The 19,994-nt window shown below is 38.0% G+C and overlaps 1 protein-coding gene across 1 annotated transcript in view; it reads right to left on the bottom strand.

Annotated features, from left to right (window-relative positions):
- Positions 1–18,060, bottom strand: part of vstm2a (V-set and transmembrane domain containing 2A) — an 81,903-nt gene extending 63,843 nt beyond the window's left edge. Inside the window, exons 1-2 of the mRNA XM_034108320.2 lie at positions 17,612–18,060; positions 16,391–16,557 (exon numbers count right to left, since the gene is read on the bottom strand). Of these exons, the coding sequence (XP_033964211.1) occupies positions 16,391–16,557; positions 17,612–17,690 (246 nt within the window). The 5' untranslated portion in view covers positions 17,691–18,060. The remainder of the gene's footprint in view (positions 1–16,390; positions 16,558–17,611) is intronic.
- Between the last annotated feature and the right edge of the window lie 1,934 nt (positions 18,061–19,994).

Genomic DNA, 19,994 nt, shown 5'->3' with positions numbered 1-19,994 from the left:
ATATTTGACATGCAAAATGTCTTTGCATTTTTTCTCTGTACTTGTGATTGCTTTTGTCATCACAATTTTATGCCGTATTTTTCATGAATAGTTCATGAAAATCCTTTGTCTGCTATGTATTCCTTCATTTAAAAGGAAACATACATTGATAAAAGATAAACGTAAATTCATGTCTAAAGGGAAAAAAAAGCTTTTTCGAATATGTACAAAAGTCAACATGATAAAGTGTATTTCGTATACAATTACAGACTAACTCATGTTTACCTGATGTCTAAACAGTCCTTCAGAATCATGCCTGCAAACACACAGGGCTCACTAATGAGGCTGTTGACGGTCGAAGTCACACTTCCTGCACAATTTTTACAAAATGTTTGTCACTGCACTGTCAGTTGGCTGCATTGATGAAGTGTAGAAAGCAACCTGCTGACGATCACCTCATTCTTAAAAGAACAATGTAAGTGTGTATGTATGTAATGAAACCATGCAAAATTGTCAGTTTATTTGACTGAGCTGTTTTTGAGGGTATCTTTGTTATGGTGTACTTTTTCCTTTTTCATATTTGTCTCACTTAAATGCTAAATATTAGCAGATTAATTTTTTTTCAGCTGGTATCAGTACTTAACTCATTACCCTGAAGTCGATCATCTTCATCACCTCTGTTCTACTTTTGTAAATTGTGCTACGCCATAAAACAATTACCTTAATATTCGGCACTATGCTGGCAGTCCAAAACGAAGGTTCAAGTTATTTTTTAATTGAGAGGCTTTTCTTGATACCTACAGCACTTCAAAGCAATTTAAAAATTGCACTATGCAGTTGTTACATCATCAGCAAGGTGTATCCAAATCTGCATTGTGCTGCAACTATATACATTAAATTAAACTGTGCATTTTGACACAGTGTACGCCTACGGAATATAACAACTATACTGCCTGAGGACCCAGACCTTCAGGAGGTCCACTCTCAGCAGTATCAGCATGTGGCTATCAGTTTGTGGTCATTCAGTAAATTCCAATTTGCACTAATGCAAATTATAAACTGAAATAGTAGGGGCCTTAAAGCATCATATACACACTTTTTTATGGCCCTATTTTCGTGAGGGGTTTTGAGTTGACATCCAGTTTTTAAGGCTTTATTATTGCATGATATATTGTGCTTACATGGGTCATTTTCAGATACACTTTGGGCTCATTCTAGGATTGGAACTTGGTTGAAATAATTATGGAAAGTAACTGAGTGCAAATGTGTAGAAATAAGTCAGAAAACGTGTTGGTTTGCATGATTTGGTGAAGCTGTATGAATAGAACAATGCATAGAATACATTCATGACATTCTTTTGAAAGGAATAGTTCAGTAAGTCATATTGCATATTTGAAAGAATGGAAGTTGGGCATGAAATTACATTTGAAAGCTACTGACAGAAATGTGAAAAGTTCTCTTTACCTTGGTTTTAGTTATTGTCCCTAACAGGAGCCTGTCAGGCCACCAGGATCATCATTTGAAAAAAATAACCATACTATAACAAACCATAGCAAATATGTCGACATTTATTGTTGATGCATATTGTACAAAATGTTCAATTCATAGCCACCATTACATTATGCAGATTGTAGCAGTGCATTGCATTTCTAAATTATAACCAGGATAATACGAAGTGTCATGACAAAAAAAAGAGAACACAAACACATCTTAATGTGGTTAAGAGTGAATTATCTTTTTATATCTGAAAATGTATTTGTATTCAGTACCAAGCCTAGAATTCACAGAGTGAAAGAAACAGCATGCCCAACAGGGGCTGACAGCTCATTTTTTTTCGCCCCGGCACCCCTGGTGGGTTAATCCAGCCCTGCTACTGTTAATTATTTGCGATGACTTCATCTTGTCACATTTATTTCTGCGCTGATTTTTTTTTTAAATGTTCATCTCCCAGTGAGCTACATAGTCATGTCTGTGGAAAAACTGAACTCATACTCACTGCAGCTTTCTACAAATTGGAGTCAGTTATTGCTGCACATGTTGTCTCTGGCTCCACCGTGGCTCCAACTTGTCCAGGCCATTTCAAAAGTAATTATGTAGACTTTTGTCTGAAATGTCAGAAATGCATCTATTTACTGTTATCCAACCATGGCCATTTTATATAATGTATATTGCTTTTTAGTAATTATTTCTACTAAATAGAAAACAATATAGTACATCGTTTCAATCTAGCATTGGGCATGTAATTATCTATGTGAAGATAGGTGGATAAGGGGAGTGGAAACAATTAGAGAAATGAATCATGCCAATAAAAGTCCTCTGCATTAGATCTGAGCTCCTGAGGGAAAGCATTATGGGCCATGAGTCCTGTAAGCTGAAACAAATCATCCTCTACTCTTCCTCTGGTAATAGCCTGCTATCATTATGATCTGGAGTAAAACTATAAGCAATTCTGTCTTCTTTATGTATTGTACGGTCGTCCTGCCCTCCAAACTGGGGTTTCGTAACCTCAAGAACACACTGTCGTTGTACTTTTACACATCAGAAATCATGAGCAATCAAGTAATTTTTCTCATTTGCGCCTCATTCCCATAAATTAATCTCATCTGGCATTTAACAAGCTCACACAAATTAAAGAATGTTAACACTTTTTTAAAACTATTTTATGTAATTTCCTCTGTTGCACGGACAGTAATATGACTGTATGGGAATGGAGCTAGACAAGTTATGACATGCAGCCAAGGACATGGCTTGATTATATGTATAAATATTACTTTAAGCATTATATAGATACATGTAATGTATTTCTCAACTGACACCACATGCAAACCATGGCTTAATATCTAATGATTCACAACATAGTATCGATTTAATTAAGATCTTTCTTTAAGATGTGTAAAATGTACTTCCTTTCTACAAAATAATTCAGCTTTTTAATGTTTTGAAATCCGTCTGCTGTGCAGGTTATAACATATTTAATTACATTATTGAATGACGGTGTGTTCTTGAGGTTATGAAACAACAGCCATGGTCATAAAAGTAGATTATAATCACAATAAGTAGGGGGAAAGTAAGCCAAATTAGTTCTTAATAAAATAATCAATACAATAATTAAGGGTGACACAGTGTCAACGTGTCCCGCTAAGATTAATCATGCTCTTAATGAGTTCTCTGAAATGTTTCAGGGACACTTGAGTATCAAGCTGTAAGATCTGTTGGAAGATGGATAAAGCAAATCTATAAAAAGCTTCGGTACAATATGACATGTTTCAGAGTGGACCTTCCAAACAAGCTGCAATTGTATTAGTTATGATTGTTGGTTACGTTATTAGATGCGATGAAGCCAGAAGTACAAATTGCTTCAACAAACATATTTGGTGGTGTTTTTCCGTGTCCGCTGAAAGGATGTGTGAGGATTGAATACCAAATACAAAATGTTTATTTTTTTGTGAACTGCAGAAAATGCAGAACAGTACGTGTTTGATTAACCAATACTTGACTACCCATGCACAGCATTTAGAACAAGCTTTCCAGGGTCAACTAAATATGAGTGGACATGGTTTGTGGTAAATGAAATAATTAAAGGCCATCTCAAATAATATGCATTTTTATCTTAATTATGTCATTAAAATAAGTCCGATATGTTTTGCAATTTTCAGTTATTTTCCAAAACATAACGTAAGGTTGCATGGTGTTTGTACATTTTTGGCATGTGTCGGCAAATCGATATTTTTGTCATTGTTGACGTTTTTATAATTTGACTATTTTCTGAATACACATTTACATTGACTTTAAGACTATGATATGATAAATATTAAACAGGTTGGAAAAAAGGACAACATTAATAAGCCGGTACCACTTTACAATAAGACTACACTTATAAAGGATTCATAAAGGGTTTATAATTAGGTTATGAATTGGGTTGTAAACACTTTATTAATCATTAAGAACCATTTATAAACCAGTTCTAACATAGATGTGAGTGAGTGTGCAGTGAGTCAACACAGGCTCACTATTTGGCAAGATGATTAAGCCTTATATTGGCTACTTAGCGAGAATCAACTCAGTGAACAATAGATACCAAGGATGCTGGCTGATGAAGAAGACGAAGTAAGCTAAGTAGCCATAAGACTTAGCAGTACAGATAAATGTGGGCTCACTATTTGGCTAGCAACCAGTCACAGTTGCCCTGTTTATCTCATGTCTTATAAAAGCTTATTAATGATTTATCAATTGTTAATTGTTAATAATTAATAAATGAATTACAAACTATTCGTAAACCCTTTATAAGGGTAGTCTTATTGTAAAGTGGTACCAATAAGCTTATAATTAAGAAAGTGAAGGACGACCACAACGTGAACGCCATCATTTTGCCTCAAAATATTTATAAAAGTAAAGTTAAAAACATGCAAAAAATTACCAACAAGGATTGTGCTATGACAAAAGGTCATTACTGTGTGGGATAGCACAGCACAGATTAACAGAGCAAGCAAAGGGGTGCAATTTGGCAATGATTCCAACAATGGAAACGCAGAACAACAGAGCAGACATCAAAGGCATCGTCTGTAGGCATTTGGAGAAGCCTCAGATTCAATTTGAAAAGTACTTCTCTTAGTCTGACAACCGCTGTTGTGACACCAAATGGATTCAGTTTCCTTTTGGTGACAGTATAACAGAGGGGTCAAGAAGAACAGTGACAGCAGAGTATCCGTTTATTGAATTATCTGCAGTGACTGTTAGAAAAAAGGCAGATATGAGATCCAGCCCCCATCTTGTCTGGCAGTAGATGGGCTACACGCCGGATACTTGGACTGACATCAAAAGCAATAAAGTGACGTTGCTGTTTACGACCATGCATCTGTGACAGTGGATTCTCCACCATTCTGAACAGCGAACAAATATAATGCCACGCTTTGGCAAGAAAATAATAAGTCTGTGCGAAACAGAAGGGAAAGAAAAGTGTGTGCAGCTCAGGATGTCCAACAGTAGAGAAAAAGCAATACAACATTTTCCTCCTATTTGTGAATACAATAGAGGTCAATTGATGATATTCCAGCAAAGGTTGACATTGAAAACATGATAAACCACAGCCAATGTGATATTTTGAATTAATACAAGCATCACATCAGGGATCAGGCTATTCTCAACATAATCCTCACTGCCATATCAGCAATAAAATATATAAATTAGAGCTTGTGCATTCAGATCAACATGAGGAAAATACTCAGTGTATATAAGCTGATTTCCATGGTGTAAAAGCCACAGCCAACCTTTACACCTCCATCATTATGCTTGTGTCATAATCTTCCTCTACTATCAAACAGCAAGGATAAACCATCTCCCTAATCCATGTTTAATTTCCTGTCCCACTGTGATGTGTTTAAGCTCTTTTTCTGCCTCCACCGGTCATTATTTCCTGCTGATTAAAGCACCAAAAGGAATACGATGGATTATGGAAAAGGATGTTTGTTAATGTATTGGCTGCAGTGAATGTATAGATATGTAACAGCAACCGGCATTGATGTGCATTCTATAGATTTGTCTATGAATCTCAGAAGTATGGTAACCATTTTCCTCAAAGCCAAACAACAATCGCAACACTGGAACACCCAATATTTAGTTTTCCACAGTTCTTCAGTTGTTTCACTTCACTAGGGGAATATAACTTAGATTGATTTGTTTGAATGTCAAATTATTTGTATTACTTCAAGCACTACACACTTCCATTGATCATGTGCTGTTCCCTTCCAGCTCCACTCGGCCCCTCTGCTCATCAGATCAAGGGCTCCTTGTTTTCTCTGCCCACAGGTGACTGAGTATTTTCTGTCCTGACTGCTAGACTGGTCTCCCTCATATTTGCTAACAATGTGAAGTGTTTCAGATTTTAGCTTAAATTCTATGGCATTTTATTGGTGCTTCATTGGCCTTGGTTTTTCCTCTTAAAGGTCACCTATTATGCAAAGTCCACTTGTTCATGTCTTTTATACATAAACATGTGTCCCCTATGTGTAAAGAGATTCTGAAAGTTTGAGTAAACGAGATTCGCTCTGTTTTTGTCATGGTCCAAAACAAAAACAGTCTGAAAATGAGCTGATGGCCACTTTATGATGTCATAACGATTTGTTGGCTCGTGTAACCATTAGCCAATCACCAACCAAGGTAACACCCTTCCAACTTATCACCTGAATCTCCTCCTAGAGCACCATTGTGTTCTTTTTAACCAAATATCTCACAGAGAGGTGTGGGGAGTGGCTCCTTATTTTCTAAGACACAGAATCAGCACTTTTGAAACAGGGCTGAAACAGAGGGGTTTATGGGATGCTACAATGCATGATCTGTTGGGTATTTTGAGCAAAACACTTCAGGGACATGTTTTGTATATAACTGAGAACTATGATATATTGATGAAAAACAGTATAATAGGGGACCTTTAAAATGTATTTATTTATTAAATGATTTTCAAATATTCCTGTAACTGTGAAGCACTTGACCCTTGTTTTAAGGAAGTGCTTTATAAATACCATTGTTTTCAATACTTAGTGGATGATTTCTTATAGTGGACCTGTACAGACACTGAATATATGAGACTGGGTCAGAACACAATCTAATGAAAAGTCTGAGAGCTAAAATAAAAATACTTTCATGAATGATTTTGAAAATGTAGAATAACAGGAGATCCAAAGTTGGCAGCCAGACAAGTAACATGATGTGATTACAGTGTAAGACATCCTTTGAGACCGGAGGGTAGATAAAAGATAAGTGCACAGTCCAGTCACTGTTTTGAGGCCGATAAGAAAAGACACGCTAAGAACACTGCAGTCAGTTAAACGGCCTTATTGCAGATTTGAGTGCGTGCATTGGAATAAAAAGCTTAAATAAGGAAGGAAACAATAAAATACCACTGTGATACCAATGGGGCAATAATTGTCATCTCTTTGCAAAGCATAAAATCGCTCATGGGATTTAGCGTTATGATACAATACTGCCAGTAAACAGACTTGCGCATTCATGTGAGCTCCAAATACTACTGAAATGAGTCATTAAGCTAACAAGCTAGTGGCTGGCTCTTCTCCCCCTTATCGTGAACAAAATGCCCAGAAAGTCTGTTTTGTGAGTCTGCTTTGTTCAGGTCTTGCTAATATAAGCCTACAGAGCTGTGTTGAAGCACATGGGAGAGTGAATGAGAAATTGTTCTGCATGCATGTATGAATCTCTTTCAGATATTTCCCTAAGGCATTCAGTATCCCTATTGCATCACCCACCTCCCATATGTTTTTTCCATCTGCTCGTCCCTTTATCCCTTCCTCCATTATCGTATTCTTCTGCAGCACTTGAATGGCCTCAACTCTGGGTTTTTTGGGCGTGTTAATACGAAGAATTCAGAAGAAAAGAGGAATAGTAACAAATATGAGCCCTATATGAAGCTTTATAGAGATTGAAATGTGGGAACATGCTTTTTCTAAATATATATGTTTTTCTATGTTTTATTTGTTGGGAAAATCACATTCATGTAAGATCAGACCATGGTGCGGACTGAAAAGCACCGAAAACAGGAGGACTGTCATCATACCATAAACGAGAATTCACACAAATTGTGCAAATCCAAATGCAAATAAAATCCTTGAAAGAGTGATTATTGGCTTTATGACCTTCACATTTCAAAACGCATTATGTTTGTATTGCGTAACGGTCCAATGAGTCATTCCAGCACTTGGATTTTCAAAGAAGAAAAAATCATTTGAATCAGATGAATCAATAGAAGAAGCTGTGGGTTTATTTTCTGAGCTGACAAAGCTCCTTCTGTCATTCTCTTTGACACCATAACAGTCAATCATATTCCATAACATTCATTGTCCCCACGAGAGAATGAATAAATAGATAAATAGAACACTCTTGATGTATACAATAAATGTATCATCTACTAAGTGTTTTGGTATGCAATCTCTTATTCCTCTGTGCTACAGTATAGAGCCTCATTGTTGTCTAAAAACCATTAGAACACATGAATGAGGTTTACTGATGCTCTGAGTGACATGTTCTTTCATTACCATGAAAACACACTTCAGGTTATTGTGACGCAATCCTTCAACTTTTGAATGTGTTAAATACTCCCTAAGAGCAACACATGTGGATCAATCCACCTCTAAAAATACGGCTCTAAAATGCACTTTTTGAGTAGTTAGTTACTCAGCCTTTTTTAAATTAAGTAGAAATGCGTGAACAAATGTTAATCTTTTATTCTTGCTTGTTACTCTTCTTCAGCATACTGATCTGTAAATTACATTCATGTGCTCAACACCCAAAAGGGGATATGTGTTTTAATTATTGATATGGTTTCATAACAACCCCATATCTGTGTATTAACCAGGTTGATTACTGTTTCCTTATTTACATTCAGAGCTTTTTTTTATGAAGCCCATGAAGTAATTTAATTTGAAACAGTATTTGCATCAAACAGCATTTTCTCTATTCCATTGTAGACTGATTTCTGGTCACACTCTCAGCCAGAACTCAGCTTGCTTTTCAAAACAAGCCATAGAGTTTAAACACAATGGCAAACTATTTTTATTTTAAGTGATATTTAGCCTTGTAAGCTGTCATTTCATTTTTTAGATTGCATGTCCCTGTACCTTTATTAATAATGATGTTATATGGTCAAACTATTCATCTCTAAAATAGTTTTCACATAAATGGTGATTGAGAAAATGCGTTAATCAAATGTCCTTGTTCAGAGGAGTGTCTTGGACCATGAAACATTACAAATATTAAGCTTATAGAAATAAAGGTCCCATAATTGTATGTTGAGTAGGTTGAGGTTTTTTTATTTTGAGTGAGAAATGGTGCAGTGCAACACAGGGCCAGTTTTACAGCAGCACAATGCAGTAATGATTTCAAAGAAGCCTTCCTTCCATGACTGATGACTGTAGTGAGCCTGACAGCGAGGGGTCCACAGTCCACTAGTCGGAAATGAAAGCAGCAGGCATGATCACTGCAAGCCATTTGGAAACCATTACAATCATTACAGACGTGTGTGCGCATACGGGGATGACGGGGCTGATGAGAGCAGTTAACCGGACTACTCCTGGAGGATCATATTGACTCCTGATGCAGTTATCTCAGCAAGAGTGTCGGAGGGGGCTGCAGTCAGGCAGTGATGGAGGGGTGGAGACGCAGACAGTAAGGTCACTCAGAGAGCACGCCCGCCAATGGATTTTATGTTTCCTTGCTGTTACATCCACTGGTTTTATAAAGTCACTTGTTTCAAGAGCTTAACATTGCACAGATTTCAGTGCATTTTGGTCAAAGTGTGTCGGCCTGTTTTCAGAGGTGGGAAGTAATTGAGTACAAATACTTCGTTACTGTAGCCTACTTAAAGGTGTGGTAGGTAATTTTGGAGAAACCAGCTCGAGTGCGCTAGAATTTGAAGATACACAGCCGGAAAAAATCTGCCACTTGCTGAGCCCCTCCTCCAACACACACGAATGCACACATGACCAATCGGGGCACGAGACGAGATAAGTTTGTGCGGAAGGCTGACAGGCAGGTAGGCCATCCAGTTATTTTAGCCGGGCCGGCTAAAATGATTGGTCGTGCTTTTTACAGTACTACGGCTTCCACAGATGACATTTTTGTATTGATTTTTTGTCAAAGCACTTTAGATATTCATTGCTATCGGGATGTTAAGAGCATTCCATGGAATATAACAAAAAGTGTATCTCGAGCCGGTTTCTTAAACTTACCTACCCCACCTTTAAGTACATTTTTCTGGTATCAGTACTTTACTCCACTACTTATTTTTCTGACGACTTTTTACTTTAACTTCTTACATTTTTAACACAAATACCTGTACTTTTACTTCTTACATTTTCAAAACAGGCTGGTTACTTTAGTTGTAATCTGTGTTTGGTGGCGTGATCATTATTATTTAGAGTCATTGCGTGCCTATTGATTTTAACACGATCCGTGTATCCATCATTTCTTGATCTTCTCTAAAGAAGAGGAACCAATGAGAACTTTGTAATTTTGTCGTTGATCAGCATCGAAACATTCATGAGCTAACAATTACATTATTGTTCTATTAATATAAAGGGAGGTCAGTTACTCTATAAAACAGATGGTAGTCATGGGTACTTTTTACTTAAAGGTAGGGTATTTAAGTTTGAGAAACCGGCTCGAGATCGCTAGAATTTGAAAATACACGACCGGAGAAAATCTGCCACTTCCTTATAGAGCCCCTCCTCCAACACACAATAACGTGCACATGACCAATGAGGGCACGAGATAAGTTTGTGCACAGATGGAAGGCTGACAGGCAGGTAGGCCATCCATTTTTTTATGGATTTGTTGTCAAAGCACTTAAGATATTCATTGCTATCGGGATGTTAAGAGCATTCCATGGAATATAACAAAAAGTGTATCTCGAGCCGGTTTCTCAAACTTACATACCCTTTAAGTACATTTCGAAGCCAATACTTCTTTACTTTTACCAGAGTATTTTTAAACACGAGTATCTGTAGTTCTACTTGAGTAAAGGATGTGTTTACTTTTGCCATCTCTGCCTGTTTTTTATGTATGTCGTTTGTATTCTATCGGCAGGCCTCAGCTGATCCTATTTTCACTGACTGGCTTAGTCAAGGGCAGCCTCGCATCATGTCCGCTTACCTTTTCTTAATTCATCTCACTTTAACAGACACATCACGCCGCCTTTTAACATATCCCAGGTCAGGTATATCCAGGTTTGGATCCAGAAGCCTAGCCATTTATGCACTCCGGGCGGTATTTGAGGAATGAAATGCGGTATGAATTTTTAAACAGCACACATATGCATCGAGTCTCCAGCATCATCTCTGATTCTTTGTGCCTTTGCTTGATCCATCTTTGAAATTCAAACTGTCAAGGTGTAGCTTTTCTGATATTTCAGATATGCAAAGATTTGTTCTCCACTCACAGAAAGCATAACATTCATTCCAAGCTGTTTTTATTTTGTATGCATTTATTCTCCACCGAGGTAGGAATATGAAATACAAACTCACTGAGCACTGGCTGAAAGGATAGAAACAGCTGCCTTCACAAATAAAAGCCAGCTTTTATCCATTGTTTCCTTATTTCCAAACATAATCCCACACTAAATAGAACGACTAGTGGACAGGGTTGTGAAGATTTACTCAATACATTGATCGTGGTCGGATTAGCTGGATAAAGAAGAGAGATCAAACTCCGGGAAATAATTGAAGTCACCTCTTCAGAATAAGAGGGATTTAGGGTTTGGAACCAAATGAGGAATTTATTAATGTATTTTTAAATTGAAAAACATGGAAATGAAGCTCTGTCCACCATGTGTGACATAGTCTTCCGTTATTATAATTACCTTGGAGGCTGTGTTATGTTCTTTTTATGCTTTCTGATTTGATGATGGAGGTCAGGGCAGCAAAGCAGAAATTCACAGCCTCAGGGCTATGCTAAGTGTTGGTGTAGGCATTACTTCCACCAGTGAAGGTACATTATGTTATAACCTGTGACGTACATACAGGATAAACAATGATATGTGCTTTGATCAGAAGGTGGTGTTGATGAGGATGTACAATGTCCACCATTAGTGATGACAATTGTCATATTCAGGTTATCAGCGCATGATCCAAGGGAGCTGTTTGACTGTATTACATGATAGTTTGACAGAAAATCAAACAGAAGACACATTTGGGCCATACCTTGTTGTTCCTGCCTTCAGGTCAGTCAGTGTATTGGACATTTAATATACATTTCCATTTAGTTGTATTTGCTTATTGCTAAGTGTATTTCACATGAGTGGGAAAGTACTGAGACCTCCTTTCCCACATAACACAACACTTTGTTTTAATTTACAACTAACTGTGTAGCCCTGTATTACAAGATATGGATTCGTTTTTTGCACTTGTTGGGCAGTCTCAAGGACGCTGGTGTTTCAACGGCTCTAAATAAACCAGATACAACACACACAATCTTCATTCAGACTTTCGTTTTCTTGCTGTGAATATGGGGCTCTGTACTCTGTACTCTGTATCTCTTGACTTTAATCTTTATTTGAAGGATTTCCACCACATCCGCTATAGGTTTTTAATATGTATTGATTTGGCATCTCAGGATAGGATTTAGCTTTTTTAAGATCATGATGATAACAACCTGTGTTATAATGGTGGTCCTTTGGCTTTACTTAATTTTTGGAAATTCAACAGGGCCCTGTGCTTTATCTGTATGAATTCAACTTTATTTTTTTTCTTGTGACCTTATCAAAACATAAAAATGTTGTGACAAATGAACAGTATATAAAGCAACATTACACCAATTTAGAACCTATTCTGTGCTGTATATGTTCTTGCACTATTGAAAGACAAATGTAGGCATCATTTTACAAACAATAGTACATCATATTTTATTATATTTTATAACTTTACATTCATGGATGTGCAAACCGCATTTTGAAAACCAATAATGTATAATGAAAGTAGTACCAAAACACAGTTTTTTGCATATATATATATATTTGTATTTCTGGGATTTGCTTTCTGACTTGATTTAACTTTTAGTTTATTCTTTTTAAATTTTAATAGAGTATATTTTAGGTTGTGAGCTCGTTGGCTTGGTTGAATTGTAAGAAAATGTCTTCAAGCTCAAAATAAAGTGTTAACTTAATCAACATTTAGACAGACCTTGATGGTCTGGGCATAGAGTGAATGTTGCCCAAGGAATAAATGTGCAGGTAGCAATTGAGTTTTATTCAAAACACATTTATAACAAGTAGTACTCAAACGTAATTTTAGGAAGATACGGTTGGGATGCAAGTACACAAAGCTTCACACCAATGGATCAAACAATTTTTGTTGAACTACTGAGCGAAATTACTTATAATGCCTGCCGGATTAAGCATCATTGCACAACAAGACATTTTTTATGAGATTTGTGTGACATACTTCAACTTTCATAAAATACACAACTGATTTTTCATCACTTTCTTCATGAAAAGAGAGACCTAACATTCTCCCACTGAATTTGCAGAGAAAGGAGTGTGACAACATTCATGTCTCATAGTTCTCATCCAGCTCATTACTGTCATCATTAAAGAGGAAGTATTGAACAAATAACTTCCCTTGCTAATAACTTAAAATGTCATCCTCAAAAAGGTATTATTTTGCGTCCTTTGAGAGCTTCTTTTATATTTGGTCCATAGCACCAAAAACACATAGAATAGTATCAAATAACACCACATACTCATGTGTTATCACGCCCAGCGCTGACTCACTTTGTACTTAAAAAATCTGCTGCCAAAATGCCAAGTGATGACCCGTTGCCTCCACAGCAATCTGCTCATGTTCCGTAACGGCAAATGTTTAACTCACATTCGTGCTCGACATCACTCTCTTTCTCTCTGTGTATCTTCACTACATGACTTGAATCAATAACATCACGAGTGTTGCAAATGCTATCAGCAACATGAATCTTCTTTGTCATGGAGGTGTGAATAGTTTTGTTTGTCTCTGTGTTATGAACTGGCATCGTGTCATTTCTAATCTGAGAGGGGAATCACATAACAGTTGTTGTGGAAGTCGGAGCCAAACAGCAGCTTTCTCTATTGACATGTTTGTTTGTTAATTTATTTCCTTCCCTAATCCATGCCCAGTGCAGAAATAAGCACAGACGTTCCAACAGGAAAATAATTTTCTGCCAATACAAATTAGGTTTCGTGAAAACAATCACAAATTGACAATGCTATTGTCTTCAGCATGTAGAAATATAGATGTAGCTTGGATGTTTGCCAATATTAGAAGACTATAACTTTTCAAGGTTGCAGCTAGAAAATAATTTGAATGCTTTGGAATGGAATCCTTATCACCGTATGAATAGCCGTTGACAGAATAAAGTAGGCTGGAATAGTTTAGAAATGACGTAGTTTGAAAATCACTCCTTTGTTATTTTTATTTTTAGATTTACAGACCTTTCTAACCGACTAGTACACTTCAAAAGACCTGAGTGATTAATAGTATTAATAATGTTAATGTTGTGAAAATAACTGAACAGATTGTTTTAGAGTTCATTTATGGCTATATATATATATATATAACATTTATATGTGTACATTATATTTTTCTATTTGTCTAAATCTAGTTCTCATGAGTTCTTCCCCCCAAAGACAATCGAATGTGTGAAATGTGATAATGAAATATAGCTTTGTAATGTATAACTAGGGATGGGTATCGTTTGAAATGTATCGATTCCGATTCCTGTTCTGCTTATCGATTCCGGTTCTTATAGATTCCCCGTTTCGATTCCAAAATTGTAAAAGAAAGAGGTCAAACGTTTAGATAACAAAAATATCTTTATTCATTTAAGCTTTAACTGACATTTTTACAAATACAAAATATACATGCAATCAAGGGTGTAACTTTGGTTTGAGAAGTGGGGGGGACACAAAACAGGGGGTCCTCCGCAATGAAAAATGTTCTCGATTTAATCCCATTCCCTGCCTTTCTACTAATATATTAGGGACTATAGTGTTAACAAATCCAAGAAAAATGTGTAGTGTATATGATGAGTGCGCAAACTTATCTAGTATCCTATCCATGTGAACCTGTTTTATTTATCCCAACTGACTTATCATTGTGTAATGCATTTTTCTGTTTAAGTTGTGGATCAAAGCTCCAGGCCAGGATGTAGATTTTGTAAGGGTTTCTTTGTGATATAACTAAAAGGCTTGAATGTATAAAAAAGGAGAAAAAGTTAAGGTTGAATGTGAACAATTCTCAGTATATTCATTTGTAATGTTGAGAAACTGATCCTGGGTCGCTGAGAGTTTAAGATAAAATATCCACCCACCCAGCAACTCTTTCCCTTTGCTGCACTATTTCAATGTAAAACTGCTTTCTCCACGTTGTTCCTTTCATGTCGTCATTTCAAAGCTCAAACATCTCTTACTTTTCATGCTGGCAGCTTATATCTGCATATATATTTGCATTCTAAGTCATTGAGCTCACTTCCTCTAAATTTCCAGGAGACCAGCTGCTTCCCAGGCAGCATCTCTGACACAGCCTTGACTCTGTTCCCATTCTAACTGCAACACTGCAGGACAACACACACACCGCGGCTTTCATTTCAAACAGCCTTCGATGATAAGAAATGTGGGTAACAATGAGATGTCTGCATCAATAGCCCACTTCAGCCCAACATCCAAGAGTCACGTGGGATCAAACCCACATCAAAGCCTGGCCCATGTTACTATGAAAGCCCAGCAACAATGACACAATAATTAAAGCCACATGGATATCGAACCACCCCACTGCCACACACACACACACACACACACACACACACACACACACACACACACACACACACACACACACACACACACACACACACACACACACACACACACACACACACACACACACACACACACACACACACACACACACACACACACACACACACACACACACACACACACACACACACACACACACACACACATCTCTCTCCCTCTTTGTCACAAAAATAGAAAGAGCCCCGTTTGATGTCTGTCAGGACAATACAGCAACTCTTCCAAATCCTGACATGCAGCTACCTGCCACACAATACGTAAGAACATCATTTCCATCCATTTGAATGTAGTAAACACATTCAGCGATCTCATCCACTAAGCAGGCAATCATTATTTGAGGCGAAGGAAGCTGTCATAGCAAGCAGTAATGCAACAGCAATCCATAACAAAAATGCCAAAGCGCTTCCAATGTGTCGTTTAATGAGGCAATATACAAGAATATTCTTTGGCTGTTTTGATTCAGCCCCTTTTTTATCCATTCATGACTAGTCAGGCTCATTTACTTCATTTATCATGTAATTAATATCCAGAACGAGCCCTTTTTTTCCACAATAGCCCTTGATTAATGTTCTTATTTTTCCTGATGGGACTGCTCTGTGCTTAATGTGTGAAGGGATTAATTTAACTCGTTGAAGCCAGGAAGCTAAACATACCACATTATATGTGGAATATACAATGAAGTACCACATACAGATTTTAGACGGATGTTTAAATATCTGATGATATTTGTTATAATAATGGACCTTCCTCTGAATTTAGGATAATCTAACAGTGATTCCAAAACTTATGAAGGGATTTTAACGATCAAGGTAAATATCTATAACTACGCATGACATTTTCTTCATGTTCAAATATTTGAAGGTCATAACACATTGTACCTTGTGATAAAACAAGTCAATACAAAAATATCAAACCTTTACACACGCACGACGCTGATGTGACACGGTACGTAATTGCGCGGATACTTGTTGTATACCTTTATTCCCTTTATGAGTTTGTGTGCTTTAAACTTAACTGGCATAGGAAAGGGGGGGGGGAAAGAAAATAATAGGTGTCTTGTACCTCTTCAGCATCGACCTCCTCCTCGCTGTTAGTGGGTTCCGGCGCTCTCACGAACCACCACTGGATCTCCAAATACACCGACGCTGTCGTGCTCTGGAAAGCACACGCCATTTCTATGTTTTGTCCCTCTTTAACCGTCATGTTAGAGGGCATATCCGTGAAGTGACCTGCATATAAAACAAAAAAGGGGAAAGGGGAGGGGGCAGTTGTGTGATTTATACCGCAGATAAATTCAAATGAATTAATCACTTAAATGGTCTGCTTGTGAACGCAGCCATGAATGTGGCCGCTGACAGCAGCTGTGTTACTGAAAACAAGCGCTTGATAAAGACCTGTGCTTGTTTTAATTGAAGGAGACCCCCCCCCCGCCTCCTCCCCGAAACACTCACGGAGCATCTTCATAGGAAATGTAACCAAGGCACTGTCGCACCCTAGCTAATCTAACCAGTTACTTCATTACGAGCAGGTTGGGATTTGTATGGGAGTTGTTTTCATTCTGTGGCAGTTTTCGTGCTATAAAGGGAAATATACAAGCAGTAATAAAGAATATGTTTGAAGGAGCCGAAAGGGGTTACGCTTAGGTGAGGTGGCGACGATAGAAAGATTTGTGAGGATATCCGTGCATGCAAACTTCCATACCAAACCATCGTTCTAATTCTGCACAAGGCGCTACAGCGAGGCAATATATATCTCGATTTGTGGGCACTTATTATCAGATATTTTTGAAATGTTGCTGTGAGTGGTGAAAACAGCACAGAAGCAGTTTGAAAGTGTTCATCTCAGCAGCAGCAGCTATCCGTGGTGCTGAAATCACCGGAAGACCGCTCACTTTTTATGCAAGGAGCCTATTAGAATAAGTAGGCTATATTTCTTAAGCAGCGAATGAATTTCATGCTGTGAAAATGGGAGAGAAAACAGCCACCCACTCCTTTCGACACTATATAGAACGACTTGATTTCAAACAATCAACAGTTGCATTGTTCGTCATCGACGGGTAAAAAACGAAACGTTCAACACATTTCATTGTGAGCTTGCTTTTCCCTTGTATGAGCGTGTTCCAGTCCATCTCACGTGAAACATGTTCCCCTAAACAACCCCATTTGCTTTTCCGGAAAGACTGCGCACTTTTAGCACTTTGTACGGAGCCTACCATGCAGGGCAGCGAGCTCGACACGATGACACTGAGATGGAATGTTCGTTACGAAAATATGCAGTTCTTACCTTCCAAGGAGAATCCGAATTGCACGCAAATTCCGGCTAAGAAAACAAATCCAACAGTATCATGAGAGGTCCACATCATTCCAAGATAGAAAGGTTGCTTTTTTTACATCAGCCGAAAGGAGGTAAAAGGCGAACGCTTCCAAAAGAAATTGCCAGCTAAATCAAACAGTTACTGGGCTAATATGTTTAAACGGAGATTGCCGAAGGTGGAACATGCTGCAAAACTACAGCTCGTCGTTGATGAAGTTCTTTTTTCCTTTCTCTGTGCCTCTGCAGGAGAGACTGTCGACTGCTTGGCTGTACTGAAGTCTGTACAATAACCGGGCTGCGGGCTTCGTCTGCGCTACCGGAGAGACGTCAGTCTAGTGGATCACTGTGGCATCTACACACTCCACACCTCTGCAAATCTGGTGCTCATCCGACCCTCTTACTGTCACCTTGACCGGTTTATTTTAAAATTACAAAGTGCATTTTAGCGTCAAACACAAATGCGCATGGAGCTTTATTTTGCACTGATTCAATTACGAGCGCGGAAATATTTTTTTATTGTGCTTCACTTCTTAAATAACATGGGGATTTAAACCTCATCTAATTGTACTAATTAGCGCCCCACACACAAATGCATAATGGAAAAAAAACTTCCCATCTAAAAAAGACAACATTCTTATCATAAAAAGTGTGCATATGTAGTGTGGGTGTGTCCTACTCTTGAGTGATTATGCATTCAGGACACACTCTTACCACCCGTCTCAGAGGCTATAAAACAATATTGTAGCATAGATAGTAGCAAACAGGGAGGGGGTGGAGCAGCGACCTGGCATGTGCAGGGCAATATAGCATGTCCTGAGTCATTAAGATAGAGGAGATCAAGTCGGGATATTATTAGTCTCCTGGGCGGACTGAGAACACTTTGCCCTTTGTTGCAATGGGCCCAACATGTGCCACTCCAAATGTATGCTCTTAATTGATTCAGAGACCAATCCAGGATCATCCTTTTGGGACCATCCCTTTTCTCTTCAATCAACAAAAGTGTCCGTGGGCAGAGGTATTTAGGTGATTAGCATAATCACTGGTCCCTGCTGCCATGTGGTTCACAGAAGATCCACAACTGTACTTTGAATATTAAACTTGCTCCTGGTAAAGGACACAATAGCTTTTTTTTGTGTTTTATTATCAGAGTCCTTTTGTTATGCTGGGCTCGGTTGGGGGTATCAGCATCACTGCAGATGATAAAACAGGATCAATAGAATACTCAAAAAAGGGAGAGTTACACAGATACTAACTGTATTAAATATATCAAGAGCCACATAAAAAAAACACAAAAAGGGATTTGAGGGCCATACATTGTTTTTATGAACTCAAAGGCTCAGTGGTTGAGTGACTGAGGATGCCTTGGTGTCCTACTGAACAATCAGAAGGTATTTTGTTCCAGTAGCAGTCAGATTTTTTTATTGACTTTTAGTCGTGGTCTTTATCATTTTACAGCTGTTTGTCTCAAATGGCTATTTTTGGTGGTATTTAATTGTGGTCTCATGTGTTTGTTGTTTGCTGTGAAGATAATGAGTTTCCCCATTGGGGATTAATAAAGCGTTCTAATCCTATTAGTCTAAATGTAACATAGCGTTCACCCTAATGTTGGTGGTCGACTATTTTAAATGTAAGCATGCAATAATGTACTAAACAGCAAAGACCCCTTCACCCCAGCAACAGCTTTTTTTATTCCACTATAGGGGAGAGTGGGGTAAGATGAGCAAATGTTTACTTCAAAGCAAGGAAACATTTGATATAAGTCAAATGACAACAACAACAACAACAACAGCAACAACAACAACAACAACAACAACAACAACAACCGTAATGTCAAGGGGGTATACTACGAAGCAGGATTTTCGCTTAGCCGGCTAAATTCAGGGGAAACTCCGGCTTTCCGGTGCTACGAAGCTGGTTCTCTTTTTAGCAGGCTAGATCTCCATGGTAACTTATGCTTAGCGGCTAACCTGGTCAGGACCAGGGGCCTATACGAACCTGGTTCAACCTAACCTGGATATGTTTGAGTTAGCCGGTTGGCCTAATCCAAAACATACGCGCTCTCGCTAAACTGTACTACGACGCTGGTTATCAAGTGGATCGCTCAAGCCAGCCGTGTCCTATCTAGTTAGGTGCGCGTTCACATGAAAGGGTGGTATTTGGAGCATTCGACCAATCACAAACATGGAGAAGCGTACTGACAGCGCAGCGTCATACTTCCTTAATGAAAAGTGAACTTTAATACTAGTCAAAAATGAAGAAGTTAAACTTTAAACATCCATGACTTAAACACTTTATCCAGGATAAAAGCCACATAGCTGCACCTGCAAGGTGAATACAGCTGGCAACAGAAAAA

The sequence above is a fragment of the Pseudochaenichthys georgianus genome, chromosome 20, assembly GCF_902827115.2.
Source record: "Pseudochaenichthys georgianus chromosome 20, fPseGeo1.2, whole genome shotgun sequence".
NCBI lineage: Eukaryota > Metazoa > Chordata > Actinopteri > Perciformes > Channichthyidae > Pseudochaenichthys > Pseudochaenichthys georgianus.
This window is presented reverse-complemented; position numbering and strand designations above follow the sequence as displayed.